We start from the raw sequence: 16,556 nt of genomic DNA on the forward strand, positions 1-16,556 counted from the left end.
ACACACCACAACAAAGAGTAAGCCCCACTCACCGCAACTAGAGAAAAGCCCATGCACAGCAACGAAGACCCAAGGCAGCCAAAAATAAATAAATTAATTAATTTTTTAAAAAGTAGGATAGAATTCAACCACTATTTCTACACATAAGTCTGCACACAGAGATGAGAAAATGTACATAAAATCACAAGATGCTTGATTTACGTTAATGTTTAATATCAAATATAGGACAAATATAAACTATGCAAGATGAAAAACGTAAACTATGCAAGATGAAAAGTAAGTTTGGAGCAATACAATCTACCAGTTGAAGGTTTATTAGATTCCTTAGTTTAAAATGATTTACCTTCATTTCCTCTCTCTCCTTTTTCTTCATTCCTGTATTAAGTATCCATATAAGACTCTTTTTTCTTTTTTAAATGGAGAGCTCAGCTTTTTTTTTGTTTTAAATAAATTTATTTATTTTTGGCTGCGTTGTGTCTTTATTGCTGCACGCAGGCTTCTCATTGTGGTGGCTTCTCTTGTTGCAGAGCATGGGCTCTAGGTGTACAGGCTTCAGTAGTTGTGGCACACGGGCTCAGTAGATGTGGCTCGCAAACTCTAGAGCGCAGGCTCAGTAGTTGTGGCGCACGGGCTTAGTTGCTCCGCGGCATGTGGGATCTTCCCAGACCAGAGATTGAACCAGTGTCCCCTGCCTTGGCAGGCGGATTCTTAAACCACCGTGCCACCAGGGAAGTCCCTCCATATAAGACTTGATTGTGCTAGTGTCATTCAAAATAATAAAGTCCTAAAAACAATGTAGACTATAGAGAAACCTAACCATTTACTCTACTTTTTATTTAATCTCAAGAGCTCAAATTTGGGTTGGACAACTTTAGCAGACTATTAGTTCTAATACTTAAAATGGCCCCTGTCTCAGGAAAGAGCTAATAATGTATACCAGAGCAATACTATTTCAAGGTATCAATTCCAATTGAAAATATTCAATAACAGTCTTATTTAAGCTCTATATTCATTTACTCAACAGAAATTTATTGAGTCCTGAATATGTGCTGGGCATTGCTCCAGGCACAAGCAACATAACTTGGAAATTTTGCAACAAATAAACTTCGATTAACATTATGATTTTTCAAATAAACTTCGATTAACATTATGATTTTTCTAACACATATAATCATTTATGAGGCCTATTTTTTTCACGGATACACAGAATTAATTCTTGGTTTTGTTATCAAGATTATTCTTTTGCCGGACTTCTCTGGGGGTCCCATGGCTAACACTCTGCGCTCCCAATGCAGCGGGCCTGGGTTCGATCCCTGGTCAAGGAAGTAGATCCCACATGCTGCGTGCCTAGAGCCCGTGCCTAGAGCCCGTGCTCCGCAACAAGAGAAGCCACTGCAATGAGAAGCCCGTGCACCCAACGAAGAGTAGCCCCAGGTCGACGCAACTAAAGAAAGCCCGTGTGCAGTAACAAAGACCCAATGCAACCAAAAATAAATAAATAAATTTTTAAAAAGATTCTTTTGCATTGTCATTAGTAGATATCAAAATTTGCATAAGTTCTTAGCAACTATACTTTATTTCAGTCTCGTCTCTGAATTGTTTTTGTATTTGTGAAAAGAGCCAGATTCTGAAAGAAAAATTGCAAAAGGTAAAGAAAGTAATTTTACTATAGCTGCTTCATGGAAAATGCTATATATCTTTTACATACCTAGCAACCCTTAAGAAGACTTAAGCCATTAATAGGACTTAAACAGAAAGTTGCTGCCAAAATCTTTAAGCTGCAGATTTCATATTTGTCTTCATAGAAAAAACAGAAGAATTGATATATATCAAAATTCGATCAGTGTAATTATTATTATGCTAGAGAAGGTTTGAACGGCGGGAAGAATCACCCAAAATTCTACCACTTAACCCAGCCACCTTGCTCTTTTGGGTCACTTACTCAAGAGGAAGCCAGCTGCCATAAGCATATTTTCACCCTTTGTTACTTAAAGGCAAATAAGTAAAATATTCAGAAATATCTAACAGATACAGATTAACAAACCTATGTAAACTATCAGCACCAAATATTGGGAGCCAGTCCCTACCACTTATTTCAGCAAATATGCAAGGTCGTACGTGGGGGAAAACACAAAAGAACAGTAACCATACCGTTAAGAAATACATAAGGGGGGCGGGGTGGGGAGCAGGAAAATTATTACCACAAAAGTTAAGATGGAGGGGTTCTTGGGGCTTCTGGGAACCTAGAAAAATTGCATTTTTCACCTGGGTAGTTGCTTGATGAGTGTTCAATTTATAATCATAGGTCATCTCTACCTTTATATTTTACAAACTTTTTTTTTATATATTCCATAACGAACAATGTTGCTGCTTAAGAGCATTATTTTGTGAATAAAGATTCACAAATTAAAGTTTTTTGCCTTTAGAGATGATAGGGCCAAGGAAGATAGATTCAATCAGATGTATTATATATTAAATATATCGGATAGGGCTAAGATAGCTATATTTTACAATGTCAATGTAGTATCCTTAACATATTGATATTTTTAGCGAAGAAGAGATATTGAACTTTGTAATAGCCAGTCTCCAAGATGCCCCCAATCATCACCACCACCTGGTATTTATGCCCCTGCATAGTCCCCTCCCACACTAAATAAGGCTCAATAATGTAGCAACTTCCAAGGTTAATGTCATAAAAGACATTGTGACTTCCTCCTTATTATATTTTGATTGACTCACTCTGGGGGAAAACAAGCTGCTATGACATGAGAAAACATTTAAGAAATCCTATGATAAGAAAGTGAGTCCTCTAGTGAACAGCTATCAAGGAACTAAAGCCTCCTGCAAATGACATGGGAAGTGGACCCTCCAGCACCCTCCTCCCCAGTCAAGTTTGAGATGATAGAGGCCTCTTCTGGAAGCACCCTCCTAAGTTACCCACAGATTACTAACTCACGAAACTGATTAGATAATAAATGTTTTTTGTTCAAAGCTACTAAATTTGGGTAATTTGTACAGCAGCAACAGAGAAATAATACTGAGCTTATCAAGTAATTACTTAGAATGCTCTTTATAAAACATAAACCAGATAGAGAACACATCCCTAATTAAAATACTTCAAAGGCTTCATGTTGTTCATGGACTAAAATTCACTATGACCTACAAAACCATTCACGCTCTGGCTTCTGCCTACCTTTTTACCGTCTCCGATTTCCATTCTTTACCTCCTCAACTTCACTAGACTCCTCTCAGATTATTAAAGAATGTACTCTAGGGCTTCCCTGGTGGTGCAGTGGTTGAGAGTCTGCCTGCCGATGCAGGCATCACAGGTTCGTGCCCCGGTCTGGGAAGATCCCACATGCTGCGGAGCGGCTGGGCCCGTGAGCCATGGCCGCTGAGCCTGCACGTCTGGAGCCTGTGCTCCGCAACGGGAGAGACCACTACAGTGAGAGGCCTGCGTACCGCAAAAAAAAAAAAGAATGTACTCTCTTCCTTGACCTTTGTACTTGCTGTTTTCTCTGCCTAGGAATGTTCTTCCTTGCATTCTTGGGGGTATTCTTTGCATACTCAGCTCCTTTTTGTCACTCAGTAGTCCTCAGCTTAAAAGTTCTCTCCCCAGTGAGGCCTTCCCTGATGACCCATTCATAAGAAGAAAACCCTGGAAGGTTCCCACTAAAGAGAGGAAAAAGATGAGACCATATTTAAAGCAATATAAACCTGGAGTTAGTATGTTAGACTAACTGTATTAAATGAAAAAAAGAAATTACCAGTTTAAATTTGGAAAGGAGAATATAAATTTCTCATTACAGATTATGATTGTACATCTGAAATACATAAGAGAAATAAATTGGAAAACAAGAAGCATGTAAACTCTATGGGAACAAAACTTTAGAACACTCCTGTAGGACAAAAGAAGACATCAACAAATGGAAAGGTATAGCACTTAGGATAGGAAGACTAAACATCAAAAATGTAAATTCTCCAAATTCTCTCTGTAATATGATTCCAATAAAAATACCAAAATCGAGGGACCTCCCTGGTAGTCCAGTGGTAAAGAATCTGCCTTACAATGCAGGGGATGTGGGTTCGATCCCTGGTCAGTGAACTAAGATCCCACATGGCGCGGGGAAACTAAGCCCACGTGCCCTGGAGCCTGCATGCCACAACTAGAGAGAGATAACCTGCATGCCACAACTAAGCCTGCATGCTGCGACAAAAGATCCCGTGCACCACAACAAAAGAAAGATTCCGCATGCCTCAACCAAGATCCCACGAGCCGCAACTAGGACCCCACGCAGCCAAAAATAAATAATAAAATAAATCTTAAACAAAAAAAAAAAAACCCCAAAATCGACAAGGTATTTCTTGCAAATAGACAAGGCGATCATAAACTCATACGGAAAAAAAAACAAGGCAAGAATATTTAGGAAATTTCTGAAGAATTAGCTCTATCAGATATTAAAACATATTTTTAAACCCAAATAATTAGAGTAATTTGATGCTGATTCATAACATGATGTGACAGAACAGAAAATCTACTAATATAAACAAATACAAATCAGTAGGGAAAAGAAAGTGGTGTTGGATAGCTGGGTAGCCAGTTGAAAAAACTCAAGTTGTGACTAACATTCTACACACAAGATGAATAAAACAGTTAAGTGTAGAAAAAAATGAAATCATTAAAATATTATGAAAAGAAAACTCGAGATTTATAAGGTAGAAGTGGTAAAGATTTTTCTAATTAAGACACAACTGAAGCCATAAAAGCAAAGTTTTCCATTAAAAATTTAACTCAACATTTCATCTCATTGGGGACTCCCCTGGTGGCACAGTGGTTAAGAATCCGCCTGCCAATGCAGAGGACATGGGTTCAAGCCCTGGTCTGGAAAGATCCCACATGCCGCAAAGCAAATAAGCCCATGTGTCACAACTACTGAGCCTGCGAGCCACAACTACTGAGACAGAGGTGCCACAACTACTGAAGCCCGTGCACCTAGAGCCTGTGCTCTGCAACAAGAGAAGCCACCACAGTGAGAAGCCTGCGCACTGCAACAAAGAGGAGCTCCCGCTCACCACAACTAGAGAAAGCCTGCGTGCAGCAACGAAGACTCAACACAGCCAAAAATTAAAAAAAAAAAATTTTTTTTAATTTCATTTCATTAAAAAAAATCTGTATGTTAAAAAATATGACAAACAAGGACTTCATTGGTGGTCCAGTGGTTAAGATTCCACCCTTCCACTGCAAGGGGCGTGGGTTCAATCCCAGGTCTGGGAGCTAAGATTCTGTATGCTGTGCAGCACAGCCAAAGAAACAAGACAAAGAGAAAATATATTTGCAACTTATCACAGTCAGTTTTCTAAAGGATCTTCTATAAAAATCAATAGAAGCCTAATAACTCAATAGAAAAAACGGCCCTTCTGTATTATTTCCTACTTTAAAATGTTATGGATTGACCGTCTTAACTTTCTCAAGAGTGAATAAAATATAAAAATAAAAATAAAGATCACTCTGACTACCGTTTAGATATATCTTCACCAAAACTCTTACATGTGGAGACTGACTTGTGTGGGTGAATGTTTTGTGGAAATTGAGCAAATTGAAGGCAGGTATCTTACTTGGGATTCGATTCTATTTAATGTAACAGAAGACTGTCTAGTAACAGGTTTTAAAGAAGTGAAAAAAATTCTCTCATGTTACAGAAATCCAGGTTTAAGAAGCCTAAGGTTGGTACAGCGCTTCTATTGGTATCATCAGGGACTCGGGCTCCTATCTTTCTTCTCCCCATCCTAGTACATATCTTCTATTATCAAGTCAATTCATGGTTCCAGTCGGCTGTGGGAGCTCCAGCCATTAAACCCATGTTTTATAAATGTTAAGGGAAAGGAGATAGACACAAAAGAGTACATTCTATATGACTCTAGTTGTATAGAAATCATGAAAAAGACCTGTATAATGAAGTGGTTATATAGTGGTTATCTTTGCATGGAGTTACCAACTGGGAGGGGCCAGAAAGATTTCTGGGGTGCTAGAAAGATTTATATCACTATCTGGGTAGTGTTATACATATGGAGAATTCCTTGATATGTTCATTTATATTTTGACAAGACTATGCACTCCAAACGGATTGAAGAAACTGAAAGTACTCTAAGGTATTTAGTGTTCAGTGCCCAGCTCTTGTGCTCATCACTGCTGTCACCCTCCAAAGGCTGAAAAGTAACCAAGACAGGGAATTCCCTGGCAGTCCAATGGTTAGGATTCTCCCAAATTGGTTTGATACAATCTGATACAATTCTAATCAAAACCCTACCAGAGAGACTTCCCTGGCGGTCCAGTGGTTAAGACTCCGCTCTCCCACTGCAGGGGGTATGGGTTCAATCCCTGGTTGGGGAACTAAGATCCCGCATGCCGCGCGGCACAGCCAAAAATAAATAAATTAATAACCACGTCATACAGTCTGCTGGAATACATAAGGATGTCTCAATGGTCTTGCTTTAGGAATACCGTGGTTCCAATCCTATCTCCATTTTGCATTTAATGTTTTTTATTCTTCTGAAATGGGCATAAAAACAATGACTTTTCCCTTTTCCAAAATCATGAGTCTCTCTACAGGGATTTATGAGGCAATGTATGTCAGGTTCTTAATACGGTTCCTGATATTTAATGAGAGGTAGTTGTTATTATTTTACTCACTGACTATTTTATTATAGTCATCATCATTATTGACAAATGATAGGACAGCATCTCAAATGATCCTTTGGTCAAGAATTCCAAGTAAACTGGTCAATATCCTTGTGGATGTGACCATCCTCCTGATATGATACTGTTTCTCAGTTGAGAACTTCCTAAAGAAGCTAAATCCAGTTCTTCTTATAGCTTCGCAAATTTAGAAAACTCAAAGCAGTCATAAAACAATTTTGGAAATATGTTGTAAAAAGTTTGGTTTTGTTTTCGATATTGTATGATCTTCATTAAGGTGGCCCTATGAGACAATGAATTAGAATTTCAAAATAACTGATAAAAGTAAGATATAGGTGCAACTAGAGATTATCGTACTAAATGAAGTAAGTCAGAAAGAGAAAGACAAATACCATATGATATCACTTATATGTGAAATCTAAAATATGACACAAATGAACCTATCTATGAAACAGAAACAAAATCAGGGACATAGAGAATAGACTAGTGGTCACCAAAGGGGACGGGGCTGAGGGAGGGATGGAGTGGGAGGTTGGGGTGAGCAGATGTAAGCTTTTATATCTAGAATGGATAAACAACAAGGTCCTACTGTCTAGCACAGAGAACTATATTCAATATCCTATGATAAACCATAATGAAAAAGAATATGAAAAAGAATGTACAAAAAAAAGATATAGGAAACAATATATATAATTTAGTACCATTTATTTATGCTGTCTAATTATAAATGCACTGAATGCTGTCTAAAAGTAACAAAAAACTCTAAGACTAATGACCCTATATCACAAGATACCAACTGAGAATGGCCATACCCTTTTGTTCATTAACATAAAAAGCCCAGGCTAAGACAAATAGCTTCCTTTTTTCCCTGGGAATAATGGGGGTGGGTATTTTTCTAGTCCACATCTTCATGGAAAAAAATTGATTTAGTTTATATGTGGAATATATCCATTTTGAAAAATGTATAAGTGCAAAATACTTACCCACTTAGCAACTGGACACCCATTAGAGCTTTTTCCTTCTTTCCCCGTGTACACTACTATTTCTATCCTTATTGCGTTTCCTTTTTGACCATACCTGAGTATGAAACACAGTGAAGGGAAAATAATTGCAATACACTTTTAACATCTTCATGTGCATAAGATATAGATTTACAGAAGTACAAAATTCAAACACTCATAATTATAACTTTGTTAAAAATTTACTTTCGTGTGGCAGGTATTTTTATTTGTTATCCAGTTCTGTTTACTTGTCCTTAAGGATCACTCTTTTAAAAAATGGCCTGGCTCCAAGACAAGCAAAAGGAATGTGAATGCAGTGTTGACAGAGGTAATTTTAACTATTTCTACCATTATACAATAATAAAAATAAGTATGTCTGCATTTAACAAAGATAGCCTTGCTTTATGAAGGTCTTATTGAGTGCCCAATGGCTCATGTGAGTGACTCAGCAGGGACACCAGGACTCTATGCTTTTCCTGGGCCCTAAGAAACATCAAACTCATGCTCCTGGAAGTTTTCCATTCACCTCGAGTTTGTTCCCAGAGATGATTTCTCTGCATTGAGTCAGATCCCCAATAATGAATGATTTTAACAGGGAAGCATATTTCCTCACCTATTCTCCATGATTTCCCTGACAGCAGCAACACTTGGTCCTGCCCCAAGGTGTGTATAATATGGGCCTTTGTCTTTTTGTATAACTCGATCTGTGGAAGGAATAAGATTATTAGACCCAAAACTTTACAGAATTGCATAGGGGCAAGGAAGAGCTATTTTTTTTTTTTTTTTCAATTCAGAACAATGAATCTTGACAAGATTTTGGTAAGCTTTAGTAATTAAAGTCTAGGACAATAGGCCCTGGAATTTAACTTATCCCTTTCTTTCTGCTCCTAATTAGTCCACTCTTTCTCTAAGAATCAGAGGAGGAAAAACATATTTTAACTTGTGGTTCATATTTATTCTCAGATCTCCTGCTTTAAAAAAATTCTATAAAAATTGAGGTACAAAATTAAGCTACCCAAGAGCAATACATCTTAAAAGCTTGGCTTCAGAATCCTATTAAAATTGAGCCCGACAATTGCACTGCTAAGATTTTATTCTATTACACATGCGCGCAATTATGTATTTATAATACACATGTATACAAGAATATTCCTTGTTACAATTGTACGTAATATTAAAAAAGAGAAACACTCTTAACATCTTTCAATGAGGTAATAGTTAAATAGTATGTTTTAAAAGCCTTAAATTTTGTAAAACTGGAAACAAAATTAAAATCACTAATAATATTAATTTGTATAGAAAAAATATAACAGCCGTTTTTCTCTAGAAAAAGACATTTGCACCATATTTCTGTACCATTTGAATTTTTGTGTAAATTACATAGTTCTTAGAAAATGGTATTTTAAAACTTGGCCTCTGAGATTCATGTCTAACTAGAATCACTGGGAAATGCATGTCTACCTACACCAAGAGATCATTACTTACCATTTTAATCAGATATCAGATATAACATAGGATTATTTCTGGGGCTACTTAAGCAAGATATGGTGAATAATTTTTAACTTATTGGTAATCTAGAGCAGTAGTTTTTAATCAGGGGTATTTTTGCCAAAGGGGACATTTGGCAATACTTTGGGTTGTGACAACTGCAAACGCGCACCCGTGTGTGTGTGTGTGTGTGTGTGTGTGTGCATCACTAGTGAGTAGAGGCTAGGGATGCCACTAAACAGCCTACAATAGATAAGGTGGTCCCCCTACAACAAAGAATTATCCCACCTAAAATGCCAATAGTGCTAAATTTGAGGAAACTTGATCTAAAGGTTAATTACTCTAATTTTGCTAGAACATAATAACACTTTCACAGAAATCCTTTACCCTCAGATATGATTGGGATCCTTTACCCTCACTTTGGATGATTTCTGAAGTCTACTTTTTTGTTTCTCTTTTTAAGTTCCGATTTCTACACAATGAGCACAAAAACCTCAAATGTAACAATTATAGGAAAACATGCAACTGACAAGGGTATTCAACAGTTCCAGGTCCACTGCAGATACTGAATGAACTTTGAATGCCTGGCTGTCTTGACTCCCACATTGCGTTAAGGTAGTATGTATAAGGGTCTTGAAACTAGACAATCATCCTATTGAAATTTATATATGCAGTCAAATTAGACGAGCTCAGGTATATAAATCTTACTGGCATTTTAAATTAAAGGCCTTTTTTCCATTTTTAATGATATTCAGAGAAACAGTCTCTTTTTCACTTCAGATTTTTGAAGCAACGTAGGATGGAAGTTACAAATACAGCCGCTGGAGCTGGGACTGCCTGTCTTAGAATTCCAGTTTAATCATTTACTAGCTGTGAACTTCTCTGACTCAGTCTCCTTACTTGTAAAATGGGGATAATAAGCATTCCCTTTGGTGGGTTGTTGTGAATATAACAAGTCAAGGGTGTAGGACAGTTATCAGACTTGCAGTAAAAGACCTGGAATAGGAGCCGTTATCATTATTACAATCTTCTGTCCTTGGTCCAAGAATCTCTCATTCTGCCAAATTGACCCCGCTCAGACAGCATTGCCACCCCTTCCAGATTGTCAGATCCTCCTCCTTGGAGGCTCTTCATTCTCAGAGGAGCCTATCTTTGGTGCCTGGTATGTGGTAAGCTGTCAAAACTGAGTGTTGAATGATGAGCAGAGAAATGGAAGGATTCATTTCAGAGCATCAAATGAACTTTGAAAAATCAAGAACTAAAAGTCATTGCTACACTTCACTATTTTTTCTATTGTGGTTAAAAAAATATCAGAATGATATATTTACTTTATCCTTCCCATCAATCCTTTAACCACCCATTCTGGAATATACTAATGAACCATCTGCTTCTTGATTGGGTTAGCAATTACACAGATACTTTTTTTTATAGTTATTTGTTAAGTTGTACATATATTTTATGTTCTCTGTATGCATGCTACACTGCACAGTTTAAAATATATATATTTTTAAACAAAAGACTTAAAGGTTGAAATTCTTTTGAATATAGGAAGAATAAACTGTGATAACGTATTAAGGGACTTCATTCTTATGATATGCACAGTAAACAACTTGAGAGACATCTAGCTTGAGAGAAATCAAATTTTCCACTTAAGAAAGTTTCCAAATTACCAGTTGGATTTCCCATTTATCTGAGCAGCATAAATAAAGGTCCCACAGAAAAATGGGTATAGAATTATTTAGTCCATCCTAGCTAGAATATGAGTGAGGCAAAAATGTCATATACAAAATGTAAAACAAACTTGATTCAGTCACAACTTGAGGCCATTAATGCAAGAAAATGAAGAAACTCACTTACCAAGACAGTTGCAGGTAGGCAATTCAGAATCTTTTGTTGTGGACACCAGGGTTTTCGTAGGATTAGTAAAGAAGTTCATCGCATAATCATTAAAACTTTTCTGTGCACTGTCTATTGGGGAAAATTCTGATGCTCCAACACTAGATGAACAGACGTCCTCTTCGCTTTTGGTAGAAACCACTGTAATTCCACCTGAACATACTACATTTAGGTTCCTGAGAATTTGTGCTGGGTCCGGTAAAGGGGTCTCATGAGAGATACCAGGCAATGTTGGCAGCCTCTGATGTGTGACTTGGTCTTTAACATCCTGTTGGAACTGTGTTTGGTCATTGCCAGCCACCACATTAGCACACTGGTTAGTTGGAGAGGATGGCTGGAGTAAAGGATGAGCTTTCTGATTGACATTCACTGTTGGCTGTACCTGAGCATATCCATTTTCTGTAAACGCCTGTCCGTTGGATTCTGTTTTCAACTGGATTATGGGGAGAGAATCCAAGGGTTCAACCTTCATCTTCTCCTGTGCTAATTCAGGATAATACCGCTCAAATTTTATTTGAGTGAGTGGAGGAAATAATTTTTTGTGTTCTAATGCTGAGCTCCTTTGAGTCAGTGGTTTCCATACTTTGGTTAAGGGAGGAATTTTTCCCAATAGAATAGGAAAGTCATGTGGACCAAATTGACCAAATCTTTGAAATTTGGATGCTATCCAAATGTCATGTAACTTACTATATTCATATGCCAACTGTTCCTGTTTTTTCTGGTCATTTTCTTGACAACTTATGATCACAGGCTTCTTTTTCCGTCGATCTCTTGATGGGGTAGATTTTGTCTTTTTCTGGATTGTGTTCTTTTGCTTTGTTACTGAAGGTCCTTGATTATTTTGGACACTGGAAGGTGGTTTATGCTCTATTGTGCCCTTCTCCTGGCTATAGTTTTGCTGTACATTATATGCAACAAGGCTTGTTGGTGTACTTTCAACTTTTTTGTCCTCCGGTTTTATACAATTGAATTTAATTATTGATGCAAGTTGTGTTAACTGTGCAGCAACATCTTCTTCTATTTTACTATGAACTGTATCTTGACATGAGGGATCATCCTTTGAGTCCAACTTGATGCTGCTGTCCAGTGACTGGTTACAATACTCCGATTTATTAGTTGTTGTTGTCAACTGATGCAAATTTTTGGAATTGTCAAGAGCAATTCTACCTTGAGCAACATTTTTATTGGTATCGGTTTTAGATGAATTTGAATTTGGTATAAAAACAGATACTGAATTTGTGACTGTTGAATATTCCTGTGCCTTTGTGGATGCTTGGTCACTAGGTGAGCTGCTGTGTGACTTAGAAATATTTTGGCCATTGAACATCAATGTGTTGCATGAACTTTGCTTTTCCAGAGATGGACAGTGATGAAGGCTTTGTGGCCCCCCTTGTAAATTTGGGTCTTGGAGGTCTTTTTTTACAGAATACAGGATAGCTTTACAGCTGTTAAGCAAACTAGCTGTTCTCTGTTCTGTTTCTTCATCCTTCTCTGACTTCGATGGTGAGGAATTTTCTGATGGGGCTTCTGAAAGTTGTGTTAGAGCTTCTATGGCCACTACTTGTTCTAGCGTTAATCTCCTATCTTTCATTAGGGATAGAAGACTTGGTTGAAGTGTTGATCCTTCTTTTAGTTCTCTATTTGTTATAATTTCTAGGGATTTTGGTTGATCACTTTCATTGTGTATACTTGTACGACTATTTAAGTTGCAGTTTGCAGGATCTGGAAAAGACTTACAATTAAAGCCAGGCTTTTGAATGACCAAAACATTACTTCTCCCCTTGAGATGATCACAGCTCGCACTAGTAGCAATGGCGCTCATGGCATTGTTATGGTTTGCAGTGTCTTTCAGGAATTTATAAGGATTGTTTTCAAATGCCTTGCCAAGTTCTTCAATGTTGATTTTTTTAAATGACAAATTTGTTTCAGTTGGCAAATAGTGTACATTTTTAATGCCGTTTCTTACAGTTTGTGCAAACAACTTTTGAGGTTCAAGGAGGTCAGTAAGTAGGATTTTTTTCCTGTCATCTTCAGAGCTTTTCAAATTTTCAGCTTCTGTTTTAATTGTATTAAATTCTCCTTTAACATGATCAGTTAAGTGTGATTTCTTGTTTTGTGTCCACTTTTCCACTTCAATACCTGTCATACTTTCTTCATTTTTAGTTACATTTTCTAAGGGACATGAATTCAATTCCAATCTTTGTTCTTCCTCATGACCACAACTACTGTATTCCATGGATTCTGACTTGGGGCCATTTACTGGTTTGTTGTCAAAATCTGCCTATAAAATAAACAGAGAAATTACTTTTATAATCTGCTCAAATATCTGAGTAAGAGCTGTAAGAGCTTTACAATTTAAAAGCAACTAAATGTGAAGTCCCTGAAAATATTTTATTTTCACTTTTTACATTTTTAGAAGTTATAAAATACCAAAAAGGGGAAAGAAAAAAAAGAGAAGTGGAAACCTTCATATTCCCATGACTGTTAATATTTTGGTATATTCATTTTTTTCCAAAATAAAATTTTAAAATATTTTTACATTGATGCCATTCAATGAACAATACTTATTATTTCAATGCAAACTGTACTGAAGTAGAACACACACACACACAAAATATAAATCATAAATATATAGCTTGTTGAATTTTTACAAAATGAACACCTATATACCCAGATCCCAACCAAGAAACTTACATCTAATAAATAATAAGGTCCTACTGTATATCACAGAGAACTATATTCAATATTCTACGATAATCTATAAAGGAAAAGAATATAAAAAAGAATGTGTATATATATGTATAACTGAATCAATTTTCTGTACAGCAATAATTAATACAACATTGTAAATCAACTATACTTCAATAAAAAAATAAAAATAACAAAAAGAATTTTTTAAATTAAAAAAACCACATCTAGTCATCACTCCACTGTCAAAGGATAGCTACTGCTATCACATCTATCATAGATTTCTTTGGCTTATTTCCCAACTTTATACAGCTGACTTCCTTTTACTCAAAATTATATTTCTGAGAGTCATCCATGTTGTAAAGTTTAACTGTAATCCATTCATTCTTACTGCTATACAGTAATTCATTGACTGAATATACTACAATGTATATCTCTATTCTACTGTAGATGGACATTTAGTTTTAGTTTTTGGCTATAACAAAGAACACTGCTATAACATATTACTGTTATATTTTGGTGAACTTGTACATACATTGCATGGAGTGGAAGTGCTCAGTCATTCAGTGTGTGTATATATGCGTGTAGTTTAGGAGATAGGCCAAATCATTTTCTACAGTGGTTGTCAATACACACTCCCACCAGAAATTATGAGTTTCAATTTTTATTAACAATTAGCTCACATTCTTATTAACAATTAGTATTTTCTATCTTTACACATCAGACATTCTGGTGAGTGGGTAGTGACACCCCTTTTCAAAAATTTTTTTGAGATGAAGTTCCCATGAAATAAAAGTCATCATTTTACCATTTGAAATTGTGTAATTCTGATTTTATTCACAGTGTTGTGCAACAATCACCTCTAATTCCAGAACATTTTCATCACCCCTAATAGAAACACTGTACCCATTAAGGAATCATTATTCCCCCCTCTAATCCCTATTTTTTTAAACCTTGAAATAGTTCATCCAAAATTATACCACAGGAGGAGACAATAGGGGACATTTTGGTCAAGAGCAAATAGAAAATAAGCTCTATAATATTTAACGTGGCTCTGGATGTTCTAGTCAATGCCTTGAAGACAGTAAAATCTAAACATAAAAAATTAGGAGACTTCTTACTGGATGATGATTATATAACTGACTGCAAAGAAAAAACAGGAGTATCGACTAAAAAAAAGAATCAGGGGCTTCCCTGGTGGCCTGCCGATGCAGGGGACACGGGTTCGTGCCCCGGTCCGGGAAGATCCCACATGCCGCGGAGCAGCTAGGCCCGTGAGCCATGGCCGCTGAGTCTGCGCGTCTGGAGCCTGTGCTCCACAACGGGAGAGGCCACAACAGTGAGAGGCCCGCGTACAGAAAAAAAAAAAAGAAAAAAAAAAAATTCCAGATACATTAACAATGTAAATATAAAAAGATGTAAGCAAAAATCTTCCAAAGCAAGAGCAAAAAGTGGTAAGCCATAGAAGAAAAGATAGAATTCTTTAACTACATATGATATTAACAATCTTAAAGGCAAAGACACCATAATATGCTTTTCAAATTGCTGATCACAACCTATGTGTCCCAATACCAATATCATGCTTTGTGACAAGTATCTTTTAATGGAATATTAAAGAAAAATGTGTACACTACATTTAGTAAAGATAAGTATTATCATAATTTTTTTTTTTTTTTTTTTTTTTTTTTTTGCGGTATGCGGGCCTCTCTCACTGTTGTGGCCTCTCCCGTTGCGGAGCACAGGCTCCGGACGCGCAGGCTCAGCGGCCATGGCTCACGGGCCTAGAAGCTCCGCGGCATGTGGGATCTTCTCAGACGGCGGCACAAACCCGTGTCCCCTGAACCTGCAGGTGGACTCTCAACCACTGCGCCACCAGGGAAACCCTATCATATAAATTTTTATGTATGTGTTTGTGCATTGAATCGTGATGTAAAATGTATTTATTTCCTGATATGCGTAGCTACTTATAAAGGTAGGAGAAATATTGCCAAAAATAAATTGAAAAGTCAAGTGACAGACTGGGAAAATATTCGCAGTACATATAAAGAGTTACCATTCTTAATAAAAAAGCTCCAACAAATTAAGAAGGAAAATGACTCAATAGAATAGTGAGGAAAGAATAGGCATATGCAATTCACTTAGGTGGAAATCAAAAGGATCAAAAGCTGTCCAACTTTACTAGAAGACAAGCAAGTGAAAATAAATGTCATGTTTTCATCCATCCAAATTGCAAAACTAAAAAAGTAGAAATGTATGTAAGCAAATCATAATACAACATAACATTTACAGTAGAGAAAGTATGAAATAAACTCATATAATCATATTGTGAAAAATGTGCAGCCATTACTCTATGTATCAATATTCTTAGTATATCATTAACCAAAATAAGATGCACATGTGACATTATCATCCCTTTTTATTTAAAACACACAAACACTGGGAATTCCCTGGCGGTCCAGTGGTTAGTACTCAGCACTTTCACTCCTGTGGCCGGGGTTTGATCCCTGCTCTGGGAACTAACATCCCATAAGCCTTGCAGCACAGCCAAACACACACACACACACACACACACACACGCGCGCGCACGCACACACACACACACACACATTGGTCTAGCACAGAAAAAAAGCTGGTAGTATAAACCTAAAATGTTAATAATAGTTACCACTGTGAAATAGAATTAAAGGGGAATTTTTTTTTTTTTTACTTGAAGCTTTTAAGTTTATAGGTATGCATATCCGAACACACTGGACTATACATTCCCTTACAGAGACGATCTTGAGGTT

At 36.8% G+C, this 16,556-nt stretch overlaps 1 protein-coding gene across 2 annotated transcripts in view; it reads right to left on the reverse strand.

The window, feature by feature from the left end:
- The window catches only part of TET1 (tet methylcytosine dioxygenase 1), a 136,082-nt gene that overhangs the window by 38,908 nt on the left and 80,618 nt on the right, over positions 1-16,556 (reverse strand). For both annotated transcript variants that reach the window (XM_027130081.1, XM_027130080.1), the window contains exons 4-6: positions 11,044-13,363; positions 8,312-8,402; positions 7,681-7,774 (exon numbers count right to left, since the gene is read on the reverse strand). In XM_027130081.1, the coding sequence (XP_026985882.1) occupies positions 7,681-7,774; positions 8,312-8,402; positions 11,044-13,363 (2,505 nt within the window). The remainder of the gene's footprint in view (positions 1-7,680; positions 7,775-8,311; positions 8,403-11,043; positions 13,364-16,556) is intronic.

The sequence above is a fragment of the Aethalodelphis obliquidens genome, unplaced genomic scaffold, assembly GCF_003676395.1.
Source record: "Aethalodelphis obliquidens isolate GAN/ISIS:26980383/991018 unplaced genomic scaffold, ASM367639v1 scaffold37, whole genome shotgun sequence".
Classification (NCBI taxonomy): domain Eukaryota; kingdom Metazoa; phylum Chordata; class Mammalia; order Artiodactyla; family Delphinidae; genus Aethalodelphis; species Aethalodelphis obliquidens.